The 22,804-nt window shown below is 43.7% G+C and overlaps 1 protein-coding gene across 1 annotated transcript in view; it reads left to right on the top strand.

Annotated features, from left to right (window-relative positions):
• TRABD2B (TraB domain containing 2B) overlaps positions 1 to 22,804 on the top strand; it is a 268,251-nt gene that overhangs the window by 236,246 nt on the left and 9,201 nt on the right. The window contains exon 5 of the mRNA XM_042030644.1: positions 7,309 to 7,569. Within this exon, the coding sequence (XP_041886578.1) occupies positions 7,309 to 7,569 (261 nt within the window). The remainder of the gene's footprint in view (positions 1 to 7,308; positions 7,570 to 22,804) is intronic.

Raw genomic sequence — 22,804 nt, 5'->3', positions numbered from 1 at the left:
TTAAAATTCATTGCAAACTCAGTACTCAAAAGTTTTATTATAAGACACTAAAACATTTTAGTTACCTTTATGTGCCAAGCCTTTGGGTGCTGCATGGACATACAGAGTTGGGATTTGAATGTGAAGGCCTCTCTCTCCTGCATGAAGGAGACTTCCAGGTGTCCCAGGACAGCTGCATATCTCTCTGCTCCCATGTTGAACCAGGATGCCTGAGCAGGAAAAAAGCCTATCCTGACCTATGGACAGGGATTTGGTCCAAGGAGCTTTAAGTACCACTTCCATAAGACAGCAAGGCATGAAAGGCAGCTGTGTTATGAATATTTTGCTTAAGCCAAACTACCCAGGCAGAAACAGCTTAGCACTAAATTGGTATGGTGGTAATAAGACAGTGGAGATTTAGGGAACAGAGCACAAGGTGTGGCTTGTGTACTATGAGCAGAGAAGGCTCTTATTTGCTGTTAATGTGGAAAATGGAAACAAGACTGGAGGGTCAACCCATCCTTCCTCAAGGGGCACAGCCCATCCTCTGGGGCTGGAGTGTGCAGCTCACAGAATTTTCATGAAAGATGCATAAACAAAGGATTATTCAGTTCAAAAACTGAACCAAAAAATTGAGAAGGGAAAATGAGTTCAGAGCAATTTGAAATGGAACATTTTGAGGATGCTTTTGAAGGCAGGGATTGGGTTTTGTTGGGTTTTGTCATTTTTATATATTAGTTGGGTTTTTCTTTTTAATTGAGATCAATTTCTGAACAAAAAAGGGCACTTTGTAGCATGTAAGTCTTTGAAAACAGAAGACTAAAAAAAATTTGAAGCTTTGTTCAGAAAATGCTGAAATGAAACATTTTGAGTTTTCTGAAAGTATTCACATGAAAACGTGGAAATGACACGTTACAAATGTTACAGCTGCCCTTTCTTTTTCAGCAAATTCAGCCTCTCAAGTGCAGAAAGCTTGCATTTCTTCTCCTGTGCCTTAGACCAGCTCCAGTTCTAATGAAACAGAATAGATAATGAAAGTTTTACTTGTCCCTCTTGCTTTATAGTTTCTCAAAGTGGGAAGGAAAATCTTACAATCCATGTGAATATCTTCACATCACAAACTTTTGATTTCATTTATTCACAGAGTTGTACGTGTATATGTGTGTATACTGAGGACTAAATTAGCTTTCAAGCTAAGGTTACAGTTCTTGAGCAACAGTGATTCTTCCCAGAGAAATAGCCTGACATGGATTCAGAGATACCATCCAAGTTTGGGGTGGACTGTAATCTAATTTAACTACTTAACCTAATTTAAGTGCTCATGAGATGTAGTTGACTATGGTGCAAAAAAATGAAGAAACAACTTTGTTTCCAAATTCTGTTAAGAAGTTTTAACTTTAGTATACAGGCCTAAGGCAACTACATCCTAAATGAAATAACCTCATTATAATTAAGCTGATCAGGTGAGTGAATAATCAGGGATTTCACAGGAGTAATCGGGGATTTCTCTTTTGCTGTCTCTTGAGCCCAAATTCATCTTTAGTAATTTAAAGCACTTAGCCTGAAGCAGCTCAGATAAAGTTTAAGTATGGAGAGAATCTAACTCTGATCTCTGCTTTGGAGTGACTGTTTTGCAGTAAAATATATTTATGCTTTTCATCTTGAAGGAGGTTATGTCCATGGTGTCACCTGGTTATGTGAGTCTGTGCTCTCAATCTACTGTTCCCATGACTAGAAAGAGGCCCTGTGAGCTGTTCTGGGGTGGGTTAGGATTTCTGCTTGCTTTTCTGTTCTTTTGTTTGCCTCTCTCCCAAGAGTTTTGAAAATCTGAGCTTCATCCTAGCATGGAAGAGGGAGAAAAAGCAAAACCCCTTGTGGGACAGGACAGTGTGGTGCCCATCTTGTGGGTGTGCATGATGCTCTGGGAGAGATGTGTAGGGAAAGCAAAGCCAGGAGCAGATGTCTCTGTGGCCTGTGGCGAGAGCAGCAAGGGTGCGTGTGAGGGGCTGACAAATTCCTGCCTTGACAAAGACACCCCAACTGGAATTTATGAGAATCCATCTACAATAAAACGCTTCAAACTCGCTGTCTGGCCATCATCCGGCTGCATCCCAGGAACGGTGGCATAAGGAAGAAGCTGCCACATCACACATTCCTTGCTATCACCACAGCTTCTCTCTCGATGAAACAAAATCTCCCCTTGCCTGACAGTTCTGAGAACTGAAGCAAGAAAACCTCAGCAATGTTGCTGTGCTTGGAAGCCCGTGCAAAGCAGGGCAGTCTCCTGAGCAAAACTTTTCCATCGCTCGTGCTGCAAAGTCAGGATGCACATAACAAATTGGCAGGCTGGGATTTCAGAAGATTCTGCGCATATCTGAGGGAACAGAGATGTTACCACAAGATTGCTGAAAAAAAATAGATTGATGATTTAGTGTCTGGAAGATGTGTATCATCAGCAAAGGCATAAAGCAAGGGCAAGTCCCTCCCTGGACCTGTGGAAGCCCAGGGGAGGCTTGATGGGACTCATCCAAATGTTGCTGGTGTTACTCTGGCAGGTCAGGGCCAGAGACATTACTGGGCTCTGCCCTGCCTGACTGTGCAGTTTTAAGCCTGGGAATTATGAAAATAATGTACTGCAGGGCATCATGGTGTTAATGTAATTTTTCTGACCAGATCTACTCAATAGCCCTAACAAATCCCAGCGGTGAGTCAATTTTCAGTGGTCAGTGCCAGCACAGAGTGACACTGCAGACCACAAGGCAGAGAGAGAAATGCTGAGACAGCCTAATGGAGCATCCAGCTCAGTCCAAATAACTTACATGTTTTGTTTTGTTCTTTTAATTCTTGAAAAGAATTAGAAAAGGATGGCAGATTTCACCAGAAGTGAAAGAAAACCACAGAGGTCTTTGTTTGTGGATTAAGTGTTTTCAAGAACTAGCGGGAATAAATGTTTTCCTGTTTTCACTCTTTTCTGTACCTTAGGACCAAGACACGTAGGATATGTGCTGAGACTCCAAAGTTTTCTTATTTGGACTTCGTTGTTTCAGAGAACTTGTTTTGCAGAACTGCACATCCCAGGGAAGGAAATTAAGGTCACAGATGAGAAAAACCCACCTAAGGGCCTGAAATAATTTTCGTTTCTCCAAGACCACCCTGTGTGGGAATAATACATTTAAAAATGGGTGGAACCTCTAAGCCTGGAATTGTATCAAGTTATTCATGAAAATCTCTGAGATCTTTGTGTGGACCAAGATATTTGGGTGGTACTTTCGCACTCTTTATTCAGAAAAGGCACGGTGGCCTCACAAACTGAAAATTAGCCCTGCATTTTCTCTGCCTTTAAAAATAACTGTGTATCTTGAAAAGCTTTATCAGCAGTAGGGAAGGAATGGGAAAAAAAGGCCATTATATACCCAGGGTTTCATACAGTGAAGCTGTACTTCCATAGAGCACAGAGACCGAGAGTGAGGAAACACTCCTTGAAACGAGGAGGTGGATTTGACAATAAAGCTTCACGTAATGCAGAGAAAGATGGTTCAGGAATCAAACTGCAGATGGCAGGATCTTGCTTTGGGAACCCTAACCCTCACCCAAAACATTAACCTAACCCTAAACCTAAGCATAATCCTATCCCTAACACCAAACCCTAACCCTAAACCCAACCTTAACCCTAACTCTAACCCAAAGCCTAAGCCTAGGCCTAACGCTAAGCCTAATCCAAACCCTAATCCTAAAACCAACCCTAACTCCCAGCTGGCAGTGACTGTAGGAAAGGGGCACCCCTCAATGGGACCTTTCTGGGTCAGCTTTAGACAGAAACATGAGGGGCACCACGGGCTGGCTCTGGGCTTTGGGCCTGGAATCTGCCAGAGCTGAGCCTTGCAGGGAGCTGGGGGTGGCATGGCCGGCCCTGGCTGATTCCCAGAGAGGGCTGGCTTGGCACAGGGGCTCAGTGTGACCTGGCACAGGGAGCTGCAGCGTGTGGGGAGCGGATCCCTGCCAGCCTCCCGCCCCAGGGTGTCCCCCAGGGGACTGTCACCCTGCGGTGACTGTCACCTGCACACCTAAGGACTCGCGGCTGTGGCAGGGACAGGGTCAGGCGTGGCCACAGAAGTGGCCATGGCACTGTGTGTGTGCTGTCCCTGCTGCTTCTCCCCCAGGCCCCAGCTCCTGCAGCCAAGAGCCCACTGTGACACTGCGAGGGCTCATGGAAGCCAGGGGCCACTGTGACACATGGGGCCACTCAGAACCCACGGTGTGCTGTGACCCCGTGGTACCCAGGAGACCATGGAGAAATGGTCATCTCCCAGGAAATCTGTCTTACATTAAATTAACATCTTTAAATATTCTTATGATCTGTTTGGATGAAATATCTATCCATATTCTGTTTTGATTTTCCTTCTGGTAGAATGTCTGTAGGATGATGGTCATATTTGAAAGGAACCAGGCTGATAATGAATTAATTGTATTTTTGTAATATTTATTGTTTACTTTATTGGATTCATTATTTTTTTTATAATATAGTATAATTATTATAACTGATTTAATAAATAAGTTTAAAACTAACTTTATTGTTTTTAAGAGGAGCAAACATGCATTAGCATACAGCCTTCAACAGTCCCTCTTAGGTCTTGGTGCAATTATTAGCAGTTACTAATAATTTTAAAAATATTAATGCAGGAATAATGGAAGAAATATCAAACAAATGCAATATGCAGTTGCCACAGTGGAGCTATTCCCCCTGACTCAACTCTAACATAGTGGTGGTTAGTTTATAACCCTCTTTATGTTACAGCATTTTAACGTTTCTCCGGTGTTTATTTATTCTCTTCCCAAAGAATGTTCTGAAATATCAAGTTTACAACCTGTGGCTCATGTGATGGTAGTGGAAACAATTAAGCCAGAAACTTTCAAAGCCACCACTGGGATTTTGATGCCCAAAGTCATTAATTTTAATAAGAAGGGCGCTGCCAGTCGTCTTAAGTGGTTTGTAAAATCTCAAGCCATAAAAACACTTCTCTACTGGTTCCAGTTTACGGGGAGCTCAGAGCAAGGTAAACACGTGTAAGAAAATAGTAGGTGTTAAAAGGTGGAAAGTACATGTTCAGATATCCCTAAGACCTCTCAGGGAATCAAAGGGCAGCCCCAGCCTTGAGCTGGCGCATGGGGCGCTGCTCCTGCCTGCAGCATCTCAGGAATTACACTGATCACAACATGAGGCACAGAGACGGAAGGCAATGGAAACACATCTCGGCTACAGCTCAGTTCCCGTGGCTTCCTGCCACCCGTTGGTGGCTGCTGCCATCTCAGGACCCGCATGGTGTCTGTAGGTGCTTGGTCCAGGTCCTTCTACCTGCCTAAACTCTCCTATCCAAGTTCACACTGTGTTGTCCTCCAAGCTGCTAAATGGCTGCCTTTGGATGTAGATACTTCGCTGATTCACCTCCATGGTTGGATAAAAATTAAAAACTCTCCACTGTGGCCTGAGAGACCTCCCCAGTGCAAACCTGTGAGTGCCTCTCCATTTACATGAGTCTGGAGATGGCTTTGCTTCAGCCTGTGCCACAGCTGAGGAATTCTTAAAGGCTTTGGAGAGCACCAAGAACTCTCAAATGGAAATTGCTGCCCTGGGGAAAATGCACTCTCAAGATGAAACATTGAAAGAAAGTCTTTTGAAAGAAAAAAATTCAGAACCGGCAGATCTATGTGAGATTTAAATAGAGCATGGAGCGAGTATGAATGAGTTTGGAAAGGACTCACTGAGAGTCTGAATGCTTGGGAAAAGAAAGGAAAAATGGGTTTTTCTTGTGTGTTTTGTTAATAAAACCAACCATGAAGAATTTTAGAATTAGTTTTGAAAAACCTTCTTTTTCTCTATCTGTTGTATGATCTCTGAAAGAACTTCATGAAACATTGGCTACACGTGACAGAGTTACTGTAGTATTTGCCAGTGAGTCTCATAGTAGCAATAATTAATTATCAGTAGGTATTGGAAGGGCTTTTGGATGAAACCCAATGCAGTGGAAACAGAGGTGACCATCGTGGCTGGTATTGTAACAGACTTCAAGAAAGTCAAAAAGAAAAAAAGCTTCCATTAGTAGTAGATGTGACTTTTTTGGAAAAGAACAAAATGTTCCATAAATGAAACATGTGGTTTCACTTGCGGCACATTTTGTACATTGTCACCAATGAAGTTTAGGATTTTTTATTACTTTTTCATTAAAATGTCTTACTGGTTTCACTCAGGAGGCAAAATTTTTCACGTGGCTTTAATTGTTTCTGTCGTAAAAGTCATAGCATCCATGTAATAGAAATAGTTTTGCAGACCACAGCTTCATATTGCCTATTAATTCTCTCCCATTTTCTGTATCTACAACTCATTGGCCCATCCCAGGGACAGAAAAGTTCTTGCAATTAAGGCTGAATATGAACTTCTACTGAAGTTAGGGGAGGAAAATAATTTTATGTCAGTCCTGGTTTATTAGATTTTTGTCTCAGCTATCTTAGCTCACAATAAGTTCACATGGCTGCATACCAAAGGAGAGAGTTTATATTGACTTTTCTTCTAAAATCAGTGAAACTCTAGAAGAGGAGAATGAAAGGTCTTTTTCTGCATCATTCCAGTCATGTACAAGAGGTGGTAATATTTCAGACAGCAGTGAAGAGCTCTGGCAGAATTGTTTCAAGGAGGCTTTGCGCAGATCATTTACCCCTTTTTTCTTCATTACCTGATGGAGTTCAGGTCCCACATATCCCATCCCAGCAGCCTAGCTTCCATGTTTCCATGCTTCTGTCTGTCATCAGTCTGGGCTTCCTTTGTCACTAGTCCTGACTGGATGAGGAGGCATAATTCTTGTTGCAGTTAAAACTACTTGTTTTCTATAGATGATACCCAAAGTTGGGGGGGGGGGGGGGGGGGAGGAAGAAGGAAGAGATAATGAGATATCTCGTGTTATCTCATTAATCTAAGATCATCTCTTCAGGTATCTGTTTTCTTCAAAGAGAGTCATTTACCAGTTTTGTCATTTGACCTTCAGCCCAGCAGGGGAGGCAACATTGACCCCTACCACAGACTCTAAGGCCTCTAGAAGTCATTAAAATGCCAGAAAACAGCAATAGTGTATCCGTTGCCATCTCCCCGGTGTTCAGTTAGGTGTTTACTTGAAAGCTTCCTAGGAAATGCCACTGCTGTCTTTACTTGCTGCCCCAGAGCAGAAGCCTTGTGCACCTCAGCAGTCAGGGGCAGCCGCCAAGCAGTGCAGTCCTCTGCTTTTGTTTTGGCACCATTCCCCCCTTACTCATCAAATATTTAAACGTTGTGTTTTGCAGTTCAAGGACGACAAAGACAAGCCCAGCCTTGGAGGGACCCTCAGTGACAGCCCTGCCCTCTGTCCAGCAGATCCCACTGGCATCTCCTTCCCTGAAGCCGCAGCAGATGGATGAAGAAGACAGCCTGTCTCCTCACCTCTTGTTGCCTGACAGCATCAGCCAGCTGGAGGAGTTTGGCAGGCAGAAGAAATGGCACAAGAAGCAGCACAAACACCATCGCCAGAGGCAGTTCAGCGACCTCTGGGTTCGGATAGAAGACAGGTGAGTCATGACTGGTGTGGCCCCGTCCTCTTCCTGCTGGCTCCGAACTAGATGCTCTTTGCAGATCCCAGCTCTTGTTGATTAGACCATAAGGAGGGTTGGACAAAGGCTAACTGAGAGTGGGGTGTTATTTTTGTAACCTAATGAAGAGCTAGGAGGAAAGCTCATAGGCATGTTTGATCTAAAAGTAAAGAGGAAAAAATAAGCTGATGCTTAAAATATTTAAAATACACAGAAACAAAGACTTGTCACAGTAAAAAAACAGGAAAGGAACAAAAATAGAAAATACTCTGTTCTTTTTCTTCCAATAATTATTTTCCAATCTATACCATCAGTTTTCAGCCCAAAGGCTTGCCCATTTTCCAACCATGCAGAATATTCCTGGGAGTTTTTAAGATTCTGACAAATCTGACTTCCAACCTTCCTTAACTGTGTTCTGGGGCTGAAATGTTTTAACAGACTGCACTGAAAACAGCAAACTGAAGGAAAATTAAGTACTTAACTAAATCATCTATGTAAAGAGAATGGAGGTAGGCACTTTTCCATGGGTGTTCCAATCTTGGTCTGAGGTTAAGAACTCCCATTTAGTGTTTGAATAAGAACCTTCATGTTTGACCAGGGCTTCTCAATGTGTGCTTTTAGGATTCTTGGGCAATTTATTCTCCCAGCTCTAAAGCTCTTAGTGCCTTTATCCAGGCCAAGTCATGGGCAGATGAACAGCCACAATGTTTATAGATCTTCTAACAAGTAAAAGGAATTAAGTAATATGTTGGGAACTGGCTGCTCACCTACACATATAGGGATTGTCTTTGAGCATTACGTATTCCCATTTTCATAGCAGCTAAATTCTTTGCAAGTCTCTCAGAGGTTTCTCCCTTTGCTAAGAAAAAAAGCTTCACATATTTGTGTTTGCAGATTTTTATTATTATTGCTGTTATTTTTATTCATTCTTTTTAATGGAGCAGTTACCTCATTTTTTGTAGTTTATTGTTTTCTCAGGGTGAATGATGTAAGGAGCACTATTAAGGTGTTGCATATTAATGTAATGTAAACCACCTATTTCTGAGGTCAGTGCCAGCCTTGTAAGAAGGGTTCATGTGTTTTCTTTTCAAAATGTGTTCAGTGGTTGGATCCTCTCCACAGAGGATGTTTAAGCATGAGCTAAGTGGCATTTGGTCCAGTATAGCTGATTGCCTCAGATACAAGGGACTTTTCAGTCCTTCTGCCTGGGGCTGCTGATTTGTAGTGTCCCATGATGTCCCAGCATTTCACAAGGGTCCTTGGGCCAGTTCCTCATGTGTTGTACAAGTGAGATGCTTAAGTACATTTGGTGGGAGCCTGGCAGTTGGGCACAGTCCTTCTACCCCTATCCTATCTATCCAGATATCAGAAAGGATATTGGATATTGGCAATGGAAATGTGCAGTTAGGAGCTTAAAGTGGTTCTTATGGATTTTTGTGCCTTTTGCTGGTTTCATTAAATGTTCCTAGGAAAGGTATTTAAAAGGTACTTCCAAAGGTTAGAGTTAAATTATTTGCTCTGTGCTCCTGTGAGATTTCATCTGAATCAAAGCCTTTTATCCCTTTATTTCCATTTCATAAGGATGGAGATTGGGATGAGGAAACACAAGTTTCCGCTCCCACCACGCTGGTGATGAACCAGACGCTGTGTGTTGCCTGCCTTGCTGAAAGATCCCAGGGAGATATTAGTGGGAGATCACAGGCCTAGAAATGAGGAAAGGCTGGAAGAAGGGAAGCCTGCCTTAGTGCTTTCAGATGGTTTTAGTGCTTCTACAGTTCTGGAGTAACTTCTGGTGCTTTCCTGGAAACAAAGCAAAACAAAAAATACAAAACACAAAAAAATACAAGTTCACTAAATCAGAGACTCACAACCAGCTCTGGTTTCCCTATAAATTGGATGAGGTCTCAACTTTCATAAAGCAGCTGCTGCATATTGTGCTTTTGGCAGTTGGGTTTCATCAGCATTAATTGCAAGCTGGACCTTGCACAAAGCAATAAACAGTGAGTTCTCTCTAACTGGTTCCCTTCTGATTGGCAAGAAAAGAGCAGAAATGTGTGTCTGTGACCAGACTTTGTATCGTGATCATTTTTGGGAGGAAACAAGCAGGGTGGCTGATCATATGGGCAGTGGAATGTTACCTGTGCAGGAGAGAAACATGTGGAATTCTTTGCACTGCCTCAATAATGTTTCAACAGTGAGACTTTGCACTCATTTTTGAAGGGTAATTGTTGTACTAGGAAGTTCTCGCTCTGGCCTGTCCCAAAAATTCATTGTGCATTTGCATGCTCTTCAGCTGGAGTCCCCCATGTTCTACATGGACTGAGGTCTCTGCATTTAGTATTAACTTCAGCTATGGCTCCATATTTCCAAACGGTTCTTCTTCCAGTTCCCTAACTCACCAGTTGTCACCTGAAACTTGAATTGTTCACCTTTGGGACAAGTAGAGGGATTTAGGTCTTTGTTATGGCTTTTGGGGGAAAGCTGCATAAAGCTCATTGTTTCCATGCGAGGTCTCCAGAATTCAGCTGTTGGAGCTGCCTTTCAACCTGAGAAGTCAAAGAGAAATATGCAGGTGGAGGACAAATCCCGGCGAATTTAAACCAGGTTATTGATTCCTGTATGAACCTCATTGAACTGTGAAATGACTGTGGTTCATACAGCTCTTTTCCAAAGCTTTATTGACCATGGATTAGAGGACTTTATGAGCCATGAATTGCTGGGCTTTTATGGACTACGTATTTCTAGGCGATCTCATACACTTCCATGGAAATCTTAGGGTGTTTTCTTAAGCTACCAACACAGAAACAAAGGAAATGAACACAGGAGAACAATCTTAAAGGAACATCAAAGGTCTGACTCCAACCTATAAAAGCCAGGAAATCCATAATTAATGGTTCCACTAAGACTTCAGCTCTCACAGTCATTCAGGTCTGATCCAAGGTTATGGCTACAATCTGAAATGGCCTTGTGAAAAATGAGTCATCATTTAATGCCACACATCATTATTAGCATTTACTTTCAGTTATACCTTGGAGATTGTCCTTTTCTTTTTGTTCTGTCTTAACAGCTGAGGCATTTGAGTTGGCACCCCTGGGTTGTTTAGATTTGTGTGTTGGAGGGTTAGTACTGCTGTGGAGGATGAGAAAGCTTCTGCTCTCCTCCCTGTCTTTGACAGAACTAAGATTTGCTGATCTCCTGGGTAATCGGCTGCACTGAAGGCTATTAAAAAATAAAAAATGCTGGTGAAATGTGTGGTTTCCTCTCCCTTCTGCCTCCTTCCCCCAAAATCTAAACAAACTGAAAAAGTCCTGCCTGACTGCAGTTTCTGTTTGAAATGGCTTGTCAAGAATCAAAAGTAAATGGAGATTTCAAGTAGCAAGATTTTTTTCCTTCAGCTACTTGATTTTGCAGAAATGTGCAGATCTGAAGTCTGTCCTTGGGAGAAATTTGAACTTAGGCAACACTCAAACCCTGGCTATCTCCCATAGCCAAAATCCAGCTGGGGCAGCAGGGAGGGGAGGCAAAACCCTCGGACTGCAAGGCTGCAGTTTGGCATACAGAGTGTCATTGTTCCTGTTGACACTGTGTTAGCTAGGCTTCCCCATGTAATATAAATAATTAATTACAGATCATTCACTGGCTTTTCATGACGATATGCTCAGTTAATTGAAAGAATAGAGAAATGCCTGTGAGGTCTCTAGAGTGGTCAGTGAAGGGCAGGTCAGGATTACACCTTTGTTGTAGCAGGCAAATGGTTCAAGGCTGCCAACAAAACCAGCCCAGGAGAAGTAAGAACCTCTCCCAGCTGCTGGGGGGAGTTATCCTGGGACCTAAGGCAAGGAGGGAGGAAAGCCCCTGGGAAAAAGGAGGGAGGGGTGTTACTAACTGGGAGGGTGCTGCAGGAGGGGTGAGGTTTGGAAGGAGCAGTGGCAGCTAGGGGATGTGAAAGAGATATGTACAGTGGTGGGAAGAAAAAAGTAGAAAGGATGTAATGGGCAAGCTAATTCCTGCTGCCAAGGAAGAGATCCGGGTGAAGATGGTGTTTGGAAAGAGGCTAAGGGCACACATGCTTCCACAGGAAAGAAATTAAGGGAAAATAATTGTTCTCAGAAGAGAAAAAAAGAGATTCTTGTCCCAGATGTAAGCTCCGCCCTGCAAAAGCTACCATTAGCAGGAAATGAAATGAATTCTCCCTGTAAGTAGAAATGGCAGCTCTCTGATAGCCCAGTGCAGACTATTCAACCCCAGATGAATGCAATAACATCACAAATATCAATTTATTTTGGAAGAAGCAGTTGTTTTAGGGGGGGAAAATGTATACCAGTGATGGATGAAGGCAGACAATATGTAATAAACTACACTGAGTTTGCCTGTACAGGGTGAACCTTATCAGTTTGGATGGAATTTAAGCACTTAGCCTGTTATCCTTTCTTTCAAGACAATGCAGTGATGGAAAACAGAACTCTGTCAACTCAGACAAACTTTTAATTCCACTTAACTGCATCTGAAAGGTAAATTTCAGTAAATTAATCCAAATTGCTTCCTTTTCACAACACATGGTGCTGAAATACAGTACTTAACTTCATTAAAGAAAAGACTGCTTTTATTTAGAGGAGACCTAGACACCTTTGAAGTCTAACAGGTAAATTGTGGTCAGATGATTTCCCTCCATATGGTAGCTTTGAGCTTGAAATTTCCATCACTGGGGCCTTGTTTGTTTAAATTACCCTGTCTGCCTCCCTGCTCAGGACACTGCTCAGGGAATGCCTCCTGATGCTCATGGGGAGGTGGATCACTGCCTCCCCCAGCCTGTGCAGCCAAGGGAGCAGAGTCACCTTTGCTCTTATTTGCCCTGTGTTCAACCAGGGATGAGGGCACAGCTTCAGGACCTCTCTGTGTTGTAGTGAACCTGTGGGATTGCTCCAGCAGCAGGAGCGTAGGGGTGTTGGGAGTCCCACCTTCCCTCCCTTGTCACACCTCAGTGCTGACTGAGGCTTCACTGGGTTGTGTGGCCCCTTGGCTTCCCTCCAGCACTTCTGTCTGCCATTTCCTTCACTGTTCTCCCGGCAGGATTTCCTTCTCAGGAATCTTTCCTGATCACAGTCCCTATCAGTGAGTGCCCCCAGGCTCCAAGGCATGGCATATGAATATTTACAGTCATCAGAAAAACCTCAAGGTATGTCAGCTTGGGTGCAAGACCTTTCTGTGACTCGGAGTGTCCCAAAACACCTCCTGGACAAATGCTCTGTCCTGGTTCCTTGGTGGAAGGAGAACCTTCATATCTTCAACTGGCCTACATTCTGCTCTTAGTTTGCACAATTTTTTTGAACCCTGGTGGATATACAGTGTCCAGAAGAAGACATTTTGGGCAGTTTAGCAGTGCATCAGTTGGTCCTTCTTTCTCTCAGCACTGCCTGCCTCTCTCAGACAAACAAGCTTGTTTCTGTGAAGATGTCCTCAGCTACTCCTGAGCAGAGAGCCAAGTAAATGTAGGGAATACTGCATGTTCCCCTCCTCAGTTATTTCCTGTTTCCATTTGGTCCTACTTTAAGGTGAGCAGATGGCTCAATGCTTCCTTTAAACAAGCACTGGCACTGGCAGTTCTGTCCTCATGCCCTTTGCATAGCCCCAGCTACACGAGCCCTCCAGTGAAAGTAAAATAGGAGCACGGTGTAACTCAGCACAGTAAAAACAAGAGGTAAATCTCCTGACAGGAACATATGATACGGTGATGACATATCCTCCCTCCCTAGATGGTTTTTATTGAGGCTTCTTGGATTATCAAGTTGGTCAGAGTGCACAGAATATATTAATTAAAGCTGTGGAACCTGGGCTCAGCACACAGCTCTCTAATGCATCTCAGTAACGACGGGAAGTCCTGACATTCGTGTCCAAAGCTGTAGCATCTCCGTGCTAATAGACCTTCCCTGTCAGCTGGCCGTGACTGATAACTTCTTTCCCCTTGTAAAGTCAAAGAGTCAATTTGTTATCCTCCAGATGGGGCTGAAAAGATGTGCAGCCTCACTTTTACCTGCTAAACACGAGAAGACCACGTGTTTTACTTTGTTCTGTTGTTCTTAATAATGCGCTGCCCCTGCGGGATGAAACAAACACAGATAAACTTAGAGAAAAACAAGCAAAAGCCTTGAATATTTACTTTCACTGTTGCTTAAGTGTCTCAGCACCAGTATGACCAATTCATATAAAGCAGTATGCAAACGCTATTTTAATGAAAGCTATAAATAGCTGAAAGTAAAATCATTAAAGAACACAGAAGTCTTTTGGAAACGTAATTTGTGTATAGATTTCAGTTTTGCTTCATTAAACTAAATTCTCTGTTGGTAATGCGTTAGGTATTTTATTTTAGTGAAATTTAAATCCATCATGAATATTAAATCCATATTTCTGAAGGCAAACGAGTAACAAAATTGGAGCACACAAGTTAGGATTTTTGAACAATGAGGTATTTTTCAGCACTGGATATCCAAGAGCACTTTCTGCTCTTTCCTCCTCAGTGCTGATTAAGATTGAAAATACAATGCAAGATGTTTTATGGAGCCTATGAAGAGCTTTCTTTTCCCTTCTTGTTTTCTACTTCTCATTTGAGATGTGTGGAGTAAAGATAGTCTATAATACCTTCTTATATCTGTCCCAGCTTGATGTATTTCTGGCTAGGGCTGGACACAGCCCTACCATTGCTAGCTTTGTGAAGCTGCCTAAGATCTGTCTGATGCAGCACAAACAAAATGTTTGCTTAGGGTTCAGTTTCAAGAAGCAGCAGCAGCTGAGTTTTGATGATCTCTTCCTCTGTGATCCCCACTTGTTGCGCTGTTTCTCAGCCAGCGCAGCCTCATTTCCTCATCCACTGCCAGGACTCCTACAGCTTATTAACTTTTCAGTTCCATCTTTATTTCCTGCTTAAATATTCTCTTCCTCCAGTGTTCTTGCTACCTGCCTTTTTTAACTCTGGCCGCACATGCTTGTATGGGCCCTGGAGAAAGGAAGGGACCCTTCCTGCACCTCCATCTGCTGCACTCACCTCCACCTCTCTGAGCTCACTTTGCAGGTGGCTGTGATCACACAAACACTGCACTTAGCTTTGCAGTCTGTCCGTGCCAGCTAAAGTGGGGTATTTGGAGCCTGCAGCCTTCAGCAGAACTTCTTTGAGATGGAGACATGTCTCACTTGTATCTCATATATCCTTGTCTCCTGGCATTAATGCAGACTGCAGTAAGTGGGAGGCAGAGCTAGGCATCCTTCCCCTTCATTTTTTAACCAGGAGGTGCATCTTCTCCTTGTTATTTCATCATCCTTGCTTTTCCTGGCTTTTTCACACAGGTGTGTGTGTGTCCAGCTGTGCTGCAGACTGAACAGACAGCGTGGAATCCATGTATTCTTTGCTAAATTCATGGATACCATAAAGCAGTCCAGGCTCTTTCTGCTGATGCTTTTCCTTCTCTTGACAACTTGGCAGCCTTGTGGGCAGCCTCTGTGGTGGTGGCCAGTGCCAAGAGTGTTGGGGTGAACTGTGGTCTAGACACCTACAATAAGAAGTCATTAGCAAAACCTTTATGCTCATACACTGGATCAGTTTTGTATTTCTCAGGCGTCAGAAATGCGTTAAGCTGAAGAAAAGGTGTCTGTGGTTATGAACATAGGAGCACGTTTATTTTACCTGTAGCTTGTTTTAATGTTAGTATTGAGCTGCCGTGGTCAAATAGGTTAGACTTTGTTTAAAGTCTTGAGATTCCCAGCCACAACTACTCAGTCATAAAAACAAGGCCTCAGGATTAGATTTATAGCACAAAGTGTCTCCTGTGGAGCAAGGCAGAAAAGGAGGGCGCTTATTTCACTGAAAGAGTTAACACCAAGTGAGTTTGACTGTCTTCTGTGTTAGTGCAAGGCTTTTCCCCAGCTATTTTTAGTCTGTTCCAGCAGTGTATGTCCCACTGTGGTTTGGTATGCAAGAGCTTTGCTGTGAGGTTTGCAAACACTTGTATTTCTGTGTTGTGAGAACAGAGCATTTGTGTGTTATTGGAGCGTGTTCCTGAAAGGAAGGGCAGGCCACACATGTGATCCATGCACGTTTTTGTTGTTGCTTGTGAATAACCATGTACAGCAGAGGGGCTCTGGAAGAAAGCTTGTTGGCAGATGTCGTCATGGGCCCTTCCAATTTATAAATATGAGCCTTGACATTTGTATTTTCCATGTCCAGGGCTTTCACTAGCCAGATGTTCTGAGCATTGGCTTCTCAGAGTCTGTAACAATGACTCCTCATGGCATATTATCTATTCCACACACACACACAAAAAACCCTAAAATTATCTGGCTCTTATCAAACAGATAAGATGGGAAAATGCACTGAGTACCCTCAGGTAATTCCTCTAAACCTCAACTGCATTTTAACACAGTTCTACAAAACTCTTTATGTTCACTCGGCTGAAAAATAAATTGTCTGGTTTAACAGGCAGAGAAAATTCAATACCCAGTAGCACATTTACCTTGCAGTTTGGGGTGGGTGAGGAGTGTGGTTTGTGTTAACTCACAAGGCTGACTGCAGTTGCAGACACTAAAAAGGGCTGAATGGGCTCATGCCCAGGCTGAGTTGGATTCCTCAAACACAAGAATGGGTAGTAAAGCACCTGTGCTCCCTGTATTGCAGTTCTGGATACAGAGGTTTTTCCTTTGGCAAGGGAAAAAAATGCCAGAATAAACCTGTTCAAACACCACGACCCCAAGCTGGAATTTTTTGAGTGACCTACACATCTAGCAGTATCTAAGCCCCAAAAATTGCAAATCTGCTGTTCCTCTGTCAGAGTTATATAAAATCCATAAAACATAAAAAAATTCATCTTCCAGTGAGCTACTGTAAAGAAAGTGAAATGTCTTTAAAATTCAGTGGGAGTGCAAACACACACTGTCAGTGCTAGCCCAGAGGAAAAGGGTGAGGGATATGGGATTTATTTCTGGTTCTGCTATTCCCCTTCTGACTAGTGAGTTTCGTGCCCTGGAAAATGAAGTGAGGAAGAGCATGACAGGGAGTAAAGCCAGATTACTGTTGTGGTGGGCAGTTGGTTTATAGGAGGGGTTCAACCACAGTTATATTGTGGTATCTAATAAGACAGATTCATTGTGGAGTGAATCAGGAGGAAATTGGATTCCCTTACACTCCCAGGAACGTGGGGTGCGCTGCAGGCTGGAAACCCAGCAGGATCCCAAAGGGCAGCTTTGGTCTAGGTCCAGTTACTCACTGGGATGAAGGAGAAGTAGGATTTATTTGAATTCATATGGTTTTAATGCTGTAAAAGCCGGGTTCCTGCAATTATGAAAATGCCAGGCCAAATTCAGATTTCGCTCACATCACCTCTTCACAATTCCTGAATAGCTTGACTGAACAAAGTGAGCTTTATACCTGGGGCCCGAGCCCAGGCTCAGGGAGCCAGGCTTAGTGCCTGGGAGCTGCTGGGTGCCAGGAGTGCCTCATGTGGCAGTACCATGGAGAGACGTGTTGCAGACCACGCTCTCCGAAGCTCAGTTCTGCAGAGACACTTCAGGGTCTGGGTTGTGACACCCAGCAGGGAAAGGTTTTTCAGTCTTCCAGCCCTGCAGGCCAGCAAGCAGCTTTTTATGAGGCGCTGATGGCATCTCCAGGCTTTCAGAGGGTTTGGAAGTGCTTGAGGAGAAGGAGTTTGTGCTGTGACTGCTGTCACCGTATTTGCCAGCAGCAGGAGGAACCCAAACCTTGTGGCCAATGCAGCACTTCAATGTCCATGGCATTTCTGCCTGGTAGATGTGCTCTATGAACCTTTTTTTTTATTTTATAGGTGAGTCTTATTGGCAAGAAAAAGAGGCCAGTGCTTTTATTCAGTGGTACAAGCTTGAATTCAATACTGCTCCAAATAACTGGTTCAAAGATCTGACCCAACCTTAATTATTCTTACTAAGAGAGACACTGGAAAAATACAAGCAGTGAGCAAGAAAGTGATCCCAGTGAATTAGAGAGAAAAATGTGATACAGACTAAGCAAAGAGAAAAACTGTTATGTGGAGATGGAAAAAGAACAGGGAGAAGGAAAAAGAAAATTAAAATCAAGTGGGAAAATGCAGTATATTGGACATCCATTTAAGCTAGTTTATATTTTGGTTGTTCATTCTGTTCCTTAATACATTGCACAGACTTCTCTATAGCTGAAATAATTTTATCTTAGAGAACAGTCTCCGAAAAAATACTTAATTTGACAGGATGTGTTAGGTATTTCCCCACTACCACCTATTCTAAATCATTTTAAAATCTGGAGGGGAAAGTCGATATCTTTTACAGTGTTTAACAAAAAAGTGACAGGGTCAAGTATATACATCTCTATGAATGTATGTGTTCCCCAAGCACATCTAAACATGCATGGTTAATTCTGTGCATCTGCAAAAAATATTTGAGCCATAGGGCCCACACAATGCCAAACAAACACTTGAGTACACAGAGGAAAGGGCAGAGTGAGTCACTCTGGTTCTAATTAATTGAAAGGTTGAGCCCAAGATGTAAAATATGGATTATGATTTTGACCACCCCAAAAATATAAATTCTTTTGCATGTGGGGCTGTATTGGTGAGCGCAGGCAGTTTGCAAAATACAGGCAACAAACAGATATTCTGTTCATGCTTGGGATTTGGTTCAAAACCACCTGATTGCAGCTCCCTCAAATTAACTCCTCACGTGTTGTGTATCAGCAGGTTGCCCAAAAATCTTCGCTGGCAGGATTTTTCCAGTACTAAGCCCATCTGTGTTTGTGCTCTTGATGTTTTTGCTTACTTTGGCTGCAATAACTGCAGTTATTATCTGTCCAAGGAGCAGTGGAACAAGTCCGTGGTTATTTGAGCCGTGATGATGAGTGCCTTAATTGCACACACAAATCAGGTACACAGCCAGATGTGTGCAGTGGGTGGGGGCGAGGTTGGGGATGGTTTGGAGCCCACATCACTATTTAGACTATCATGAGCACATCCTGGCTCAGATGTCAGTGCAGGACTGGTGGAACAAAGGGCTCTGAGCTATCCCCTCTTAGCAAGGGCCAGGGTAAAACTGGGATGCATTATCCTGGCTCTGTGATTGCCTCGTCCCACTGCAGAATCACAGGGGATATTCTTAGGATATTAGAGAATCATCAAAGCATTTCTTAGAAGGGCAAAGGAAAGAGCTAATGTTGTCATCTCCTGTCTTGGGACCACCCAGACACTACTACAAATCATGAGTCTTCAGCTACAGTATCTTGAATTACTGTTCACAGGGATTCTAAAGAATTTAATTTCTTTTTTTTAGCTCTTTTTTGGTTCTTTTTTTTTTCCTTTTTTTTCCTTTTTTTTTTTTTTTTGAAGGATGATATGTAGTTTCCTGATCAGCTGGTTTTAATAAGGTCAAAATCTTTGTTGTTGCCAAATCAGAGAGGAATATAACATCTTTTAGTCATTAGATGGGAATGGGGTAATTACTCAGAGGGTGTGCTTCAAAGGTTATTGGTTTTTACAACATTCTGTGTTTTTACACCATTCTGCAGTTGTCTGGGAAGGAGCAGCAGGCCTGATTCTGCCACAGGTGTGGGTGCAGGGTTTGTACTCACAGGGTTTTCCTAAGGGACTTCGGGGCAGGATGTCGAAAAGGGCCATACACAGTCTCCTCTGGGGATAGGAAAAGCTAAATCTGACCGTGAGGTGCAGGAATCCTTCCCACAAACTGGAATTTCACCTCAGAAAAGGGCCCTTGGGCTGTGCTGGAGTTGTTCCTCACCTGCTCCTTCCCTACCTGCTGGATGCATCCTGCTGTCCACCTTTGCCTCACTGTGTTCCCCAGCCCTCAGGCTGCATTGCTGTCACAGCAAACTCCCCTTTCCTTGTCTCAGACAGTCCACACTGCCCCATCCATTCCTGTCCCATCCCTGTCTGCTCCTCTGGCCCCACAGCAGATGATCCACTTTGCCTTAACAACGTGACCCACGTGTGGCTTTAGGATGCCCCTGCTCAGCCTTGCAGTGTCTCTCCAGGGCTGAATTTGTCTTCACAGAGATGTTTTGCAGGTGGCCTGAGCCATGGGGACCTGCAAATCAAAACGAGGGCCTGCAAAACACTTCAGGTTGTGTTAATGCTGCTGGTGTCACACTAACGCTCCAAGGTCCTGAGTCAGGGGACCTGTAGCAGTAAAGTAATTCAACGAGCTTTTGATGGTTCCTCAGTGGGTGTCGGGGATAAAAACTAAATCTCCTGGCTTCCAGCCCACAGCCCATCCTGAGAGGGGCCCAAAACTGCACCAGAGGAATCTGAGCTGCATTTCAACATTGAGCCTCCTCCTGCTTACACCGTCATGGCCCTCCCGAAGCCGCTGATCCAAGAGAGCCACCTTCTCCTCATTGATGTCAAACTCCGGAGCCAAGACCCCACGGAAGGGGCAGCAGCTGCAGCCCTGCTGTGCCTGGTGTTGGGGAGCTGCTGCAGGACTGCAGAGGGGAGCTATGTCCCACCAGCTGCTGCTTTTTGCACTGAAGAATCAGCAGTTTTTCTTTTCACCACCCTGCTGTCCTAACCCAATTTAGGAGCCCATCCCTACCAGTCAGAGCCCCCAGTGGGGCCAAAGCTTGGTTGGGATACAGGGGACGTGAATTCCAGAGATAGAGAGCTTTGTAAGCAGCTCATCTCACCTACCCTGGAGACATGCCTTTGGAGGGAAAGGGTTGTCCTCTTTAGATGTCTTGTTCCCTATAAACTGTAGCAGGAAGACAGCTGAATAGCTCTGGCTGCAGGCCTGCATTTGACATAGCCACAATTAAGGCCACCTTTTAAATCCTAGTGAAGGCCAGGTCAGCTGAAGGACTGCCTGTGATTCTCTTTAATGGCACATTTAAGCATCCCATCCTTGTGTGCGGTGTCCTGCTCCCCAGCTGCTCTTCAGTACCTGGTGACAGTGTGGCTTGTGGTCATGGCATGCTGTTCACAGCTTTGAGAGCCAGTCCCTGGTGAAAATTGTGCTTCCCTTTCCATCTTTTCCCTTAGTATCCTATTCTTTCTCCTAGAGATGAGCCATGGCAGATGTCCTAACAAAGAGCAGGGGTGGGGGATTAGATCTCTGCCAGGGTATTTACACTGCCCTTTGCCTCTGCACAGGGGGGAGGCTCACAGGTGCCCACTTCAAGGAGGGGAATTGCTCAGTGTCAGTCTCCAGAGGAGCTGGAGCACTGAAACAAGGCAGGATCAGACCTTGACATTGCTCTCAGATGGAGAGATGGCTCCCATTTGAGTCTCATCAAAAGCAGAGTTCAGATGGACAGTGAAGGGCTGTGGAAATGCTCCTGGTGCTGCTGCTGACCCCTCTGTCCATCGCGTGGCTGAGGCTGTGCTGCTCACAGGGAGGGTGCTTGCACAGTGGGACATGGCCAGAGATCCAGGCTCCCAGTAACCCTGGGTAACCAAAAAATAGCAGGGACAACGCTCTTCTTTGTCTCATGCCGTATCTTCTCTGCTGGCCCCAAACCAGCATGTGATAGTGCTTACTCACTCAGACATGCTAAGGCACTTTACTACACTACTGCAAATAAGCAGTGGCCTCCTCTGGACCAAAAACTGGATTCCCTAATCAGATCCAGGTTGGATTTTTTTTTTTTTTTTTTTTAATGAACTGAACCTTGTGAAAGCATGAGCCTCTTGGCCTTGGTCCCACAAAGGGCTTTAGGATGTGCTGACTTGTAGGTATGTGAATACTAGTGCTGGAAGCACTTGTGTGCTCTCAGTCCTGCTCATCTGGGACCACAGGACTCAGCATCCTGCAAGATTTACCCCACAGGCTGCAAGAACCTTGTCTGAAAGGAAGGTAATGATGAAGAGATAGATGGGGGGAATAGAACCTATGTTGATCTAAAGAATTCCTTCCAGAAACACATTAAATAATGATATGAAAATTTAGGGAGATTGGGGACTTCCTGTTCCCTTTAAGAGGTTACTCTAGTGGTCTTCAAAGTTAAATCTTTGTGACATAGTTCTAGTGGATATTTTACCCCCCAATATACTCCTTTTAGCTTTTGGTTGAGCACTTTTTCTTTCCTTTTCTTTCAAATGTGTGGTCAGACTTCTTGCCAGCCAGCTCATTTACAGACTGCAACGGATTGGTCCCTGAACTTTAAGCTGATGTATTTTTCAAATCTTGATGAATAAATTTTGGTGACATAAATAGGCCTGGTTAGTTCCAAGAATAATTGTCTTCACTTGCAGAACATTATTTCTGATCACCAGAAAAATAATATGATCAGTCCTTTCACATCTGTTCATTAAAAAAAAAAGGGGGAAAAAAAGCAGGGCAAATTTTGTTTGAAAAGAAACAGGAAGCATATGCTTAATATCACTTAAGAAAACCCCTAGCCATCATAAGGTTAACATCAAATCACAAATGCAAAACAGTCATTATTGTATTTACTCAAAAATTTTCTTTCACTTTACTAGCTTTTTAGGTTTTCAATTGAAACATGCATTTTTCAGGTTTCAATCCAGCTTCTTTCATCAGCTTCTATTGTAAGAAGGGCCGTCTGAGTCAACATTTGCTTACATTTATTAAAAATAGTTGTCTTGTGTTTACATAGCTCCTTTGATCCAGAAAAATCCCCAAACACTTTGTAAGTTATACTTGAAAAGGTTACTTCCTCCACCCTGAACAGAACCACGTTGGGACCAAGGCCTGGCAGCAGATAAAAATGGATAGAAATGTCAGCATAATTGGGTTCGTCCTCACCCCCTCAGAGAACCACCAGTTTTCCATGAGCTTCAGAACAGCTCCTGGGACCATAATGGTGGTTTGGACGTAGGGGGCAAAAAGTAGTGCCAGTACTGTCTGTCCTCTTGGAGATTGCCTGTTTTTCATGTACTTTGCAGATACAGAGGCAGTGGTACCTCCTGCACCAAGCACAGGGCTGGTGGGATCTCACCTAGGCCTACTGTTTCCAGTTTGGGGCATCTCATTCCAGAGAAGACATGGACCAGAGCCAGGGAAGAGCAGAGGAAATGATGGAGGGAAAGCACTTGAGGACTTGTAAAGAAAGGTGCAGGGAATTGTTTGTTTAAAAAAGAGAAAGCTGAGGTGAAAAATGGTTAAATCTTCAAAATATGTGAAAGGCTGCTGAGAAGAGGAAAGGAATAAACCCATCCATGGGGATAGGGCAAGTCGTGACCTTAGACTGTAGCAAGGG

Source organism: Corvus kubaryi, unplaced genomic scaffold, assembly GCF_017639235.1.
Source record: "Corvus kubaryi isolate FWS band 111438036 unplaced genomic scaffold, C.kubaryi_AGA036_p1.0 37334, whole genome shotgun sequence".
Lineage (NCBI taxonomy): Eukaryota > Metazoa > Chordata > Aves > Passeriformes > Corvidae > Corvus > Corvus kubaryi.
The sequence above is the reverse complement of the archived record's forward strand: the minus strand, read 5'-3'. Positions and strand labels throughout refer to the sequence as shown.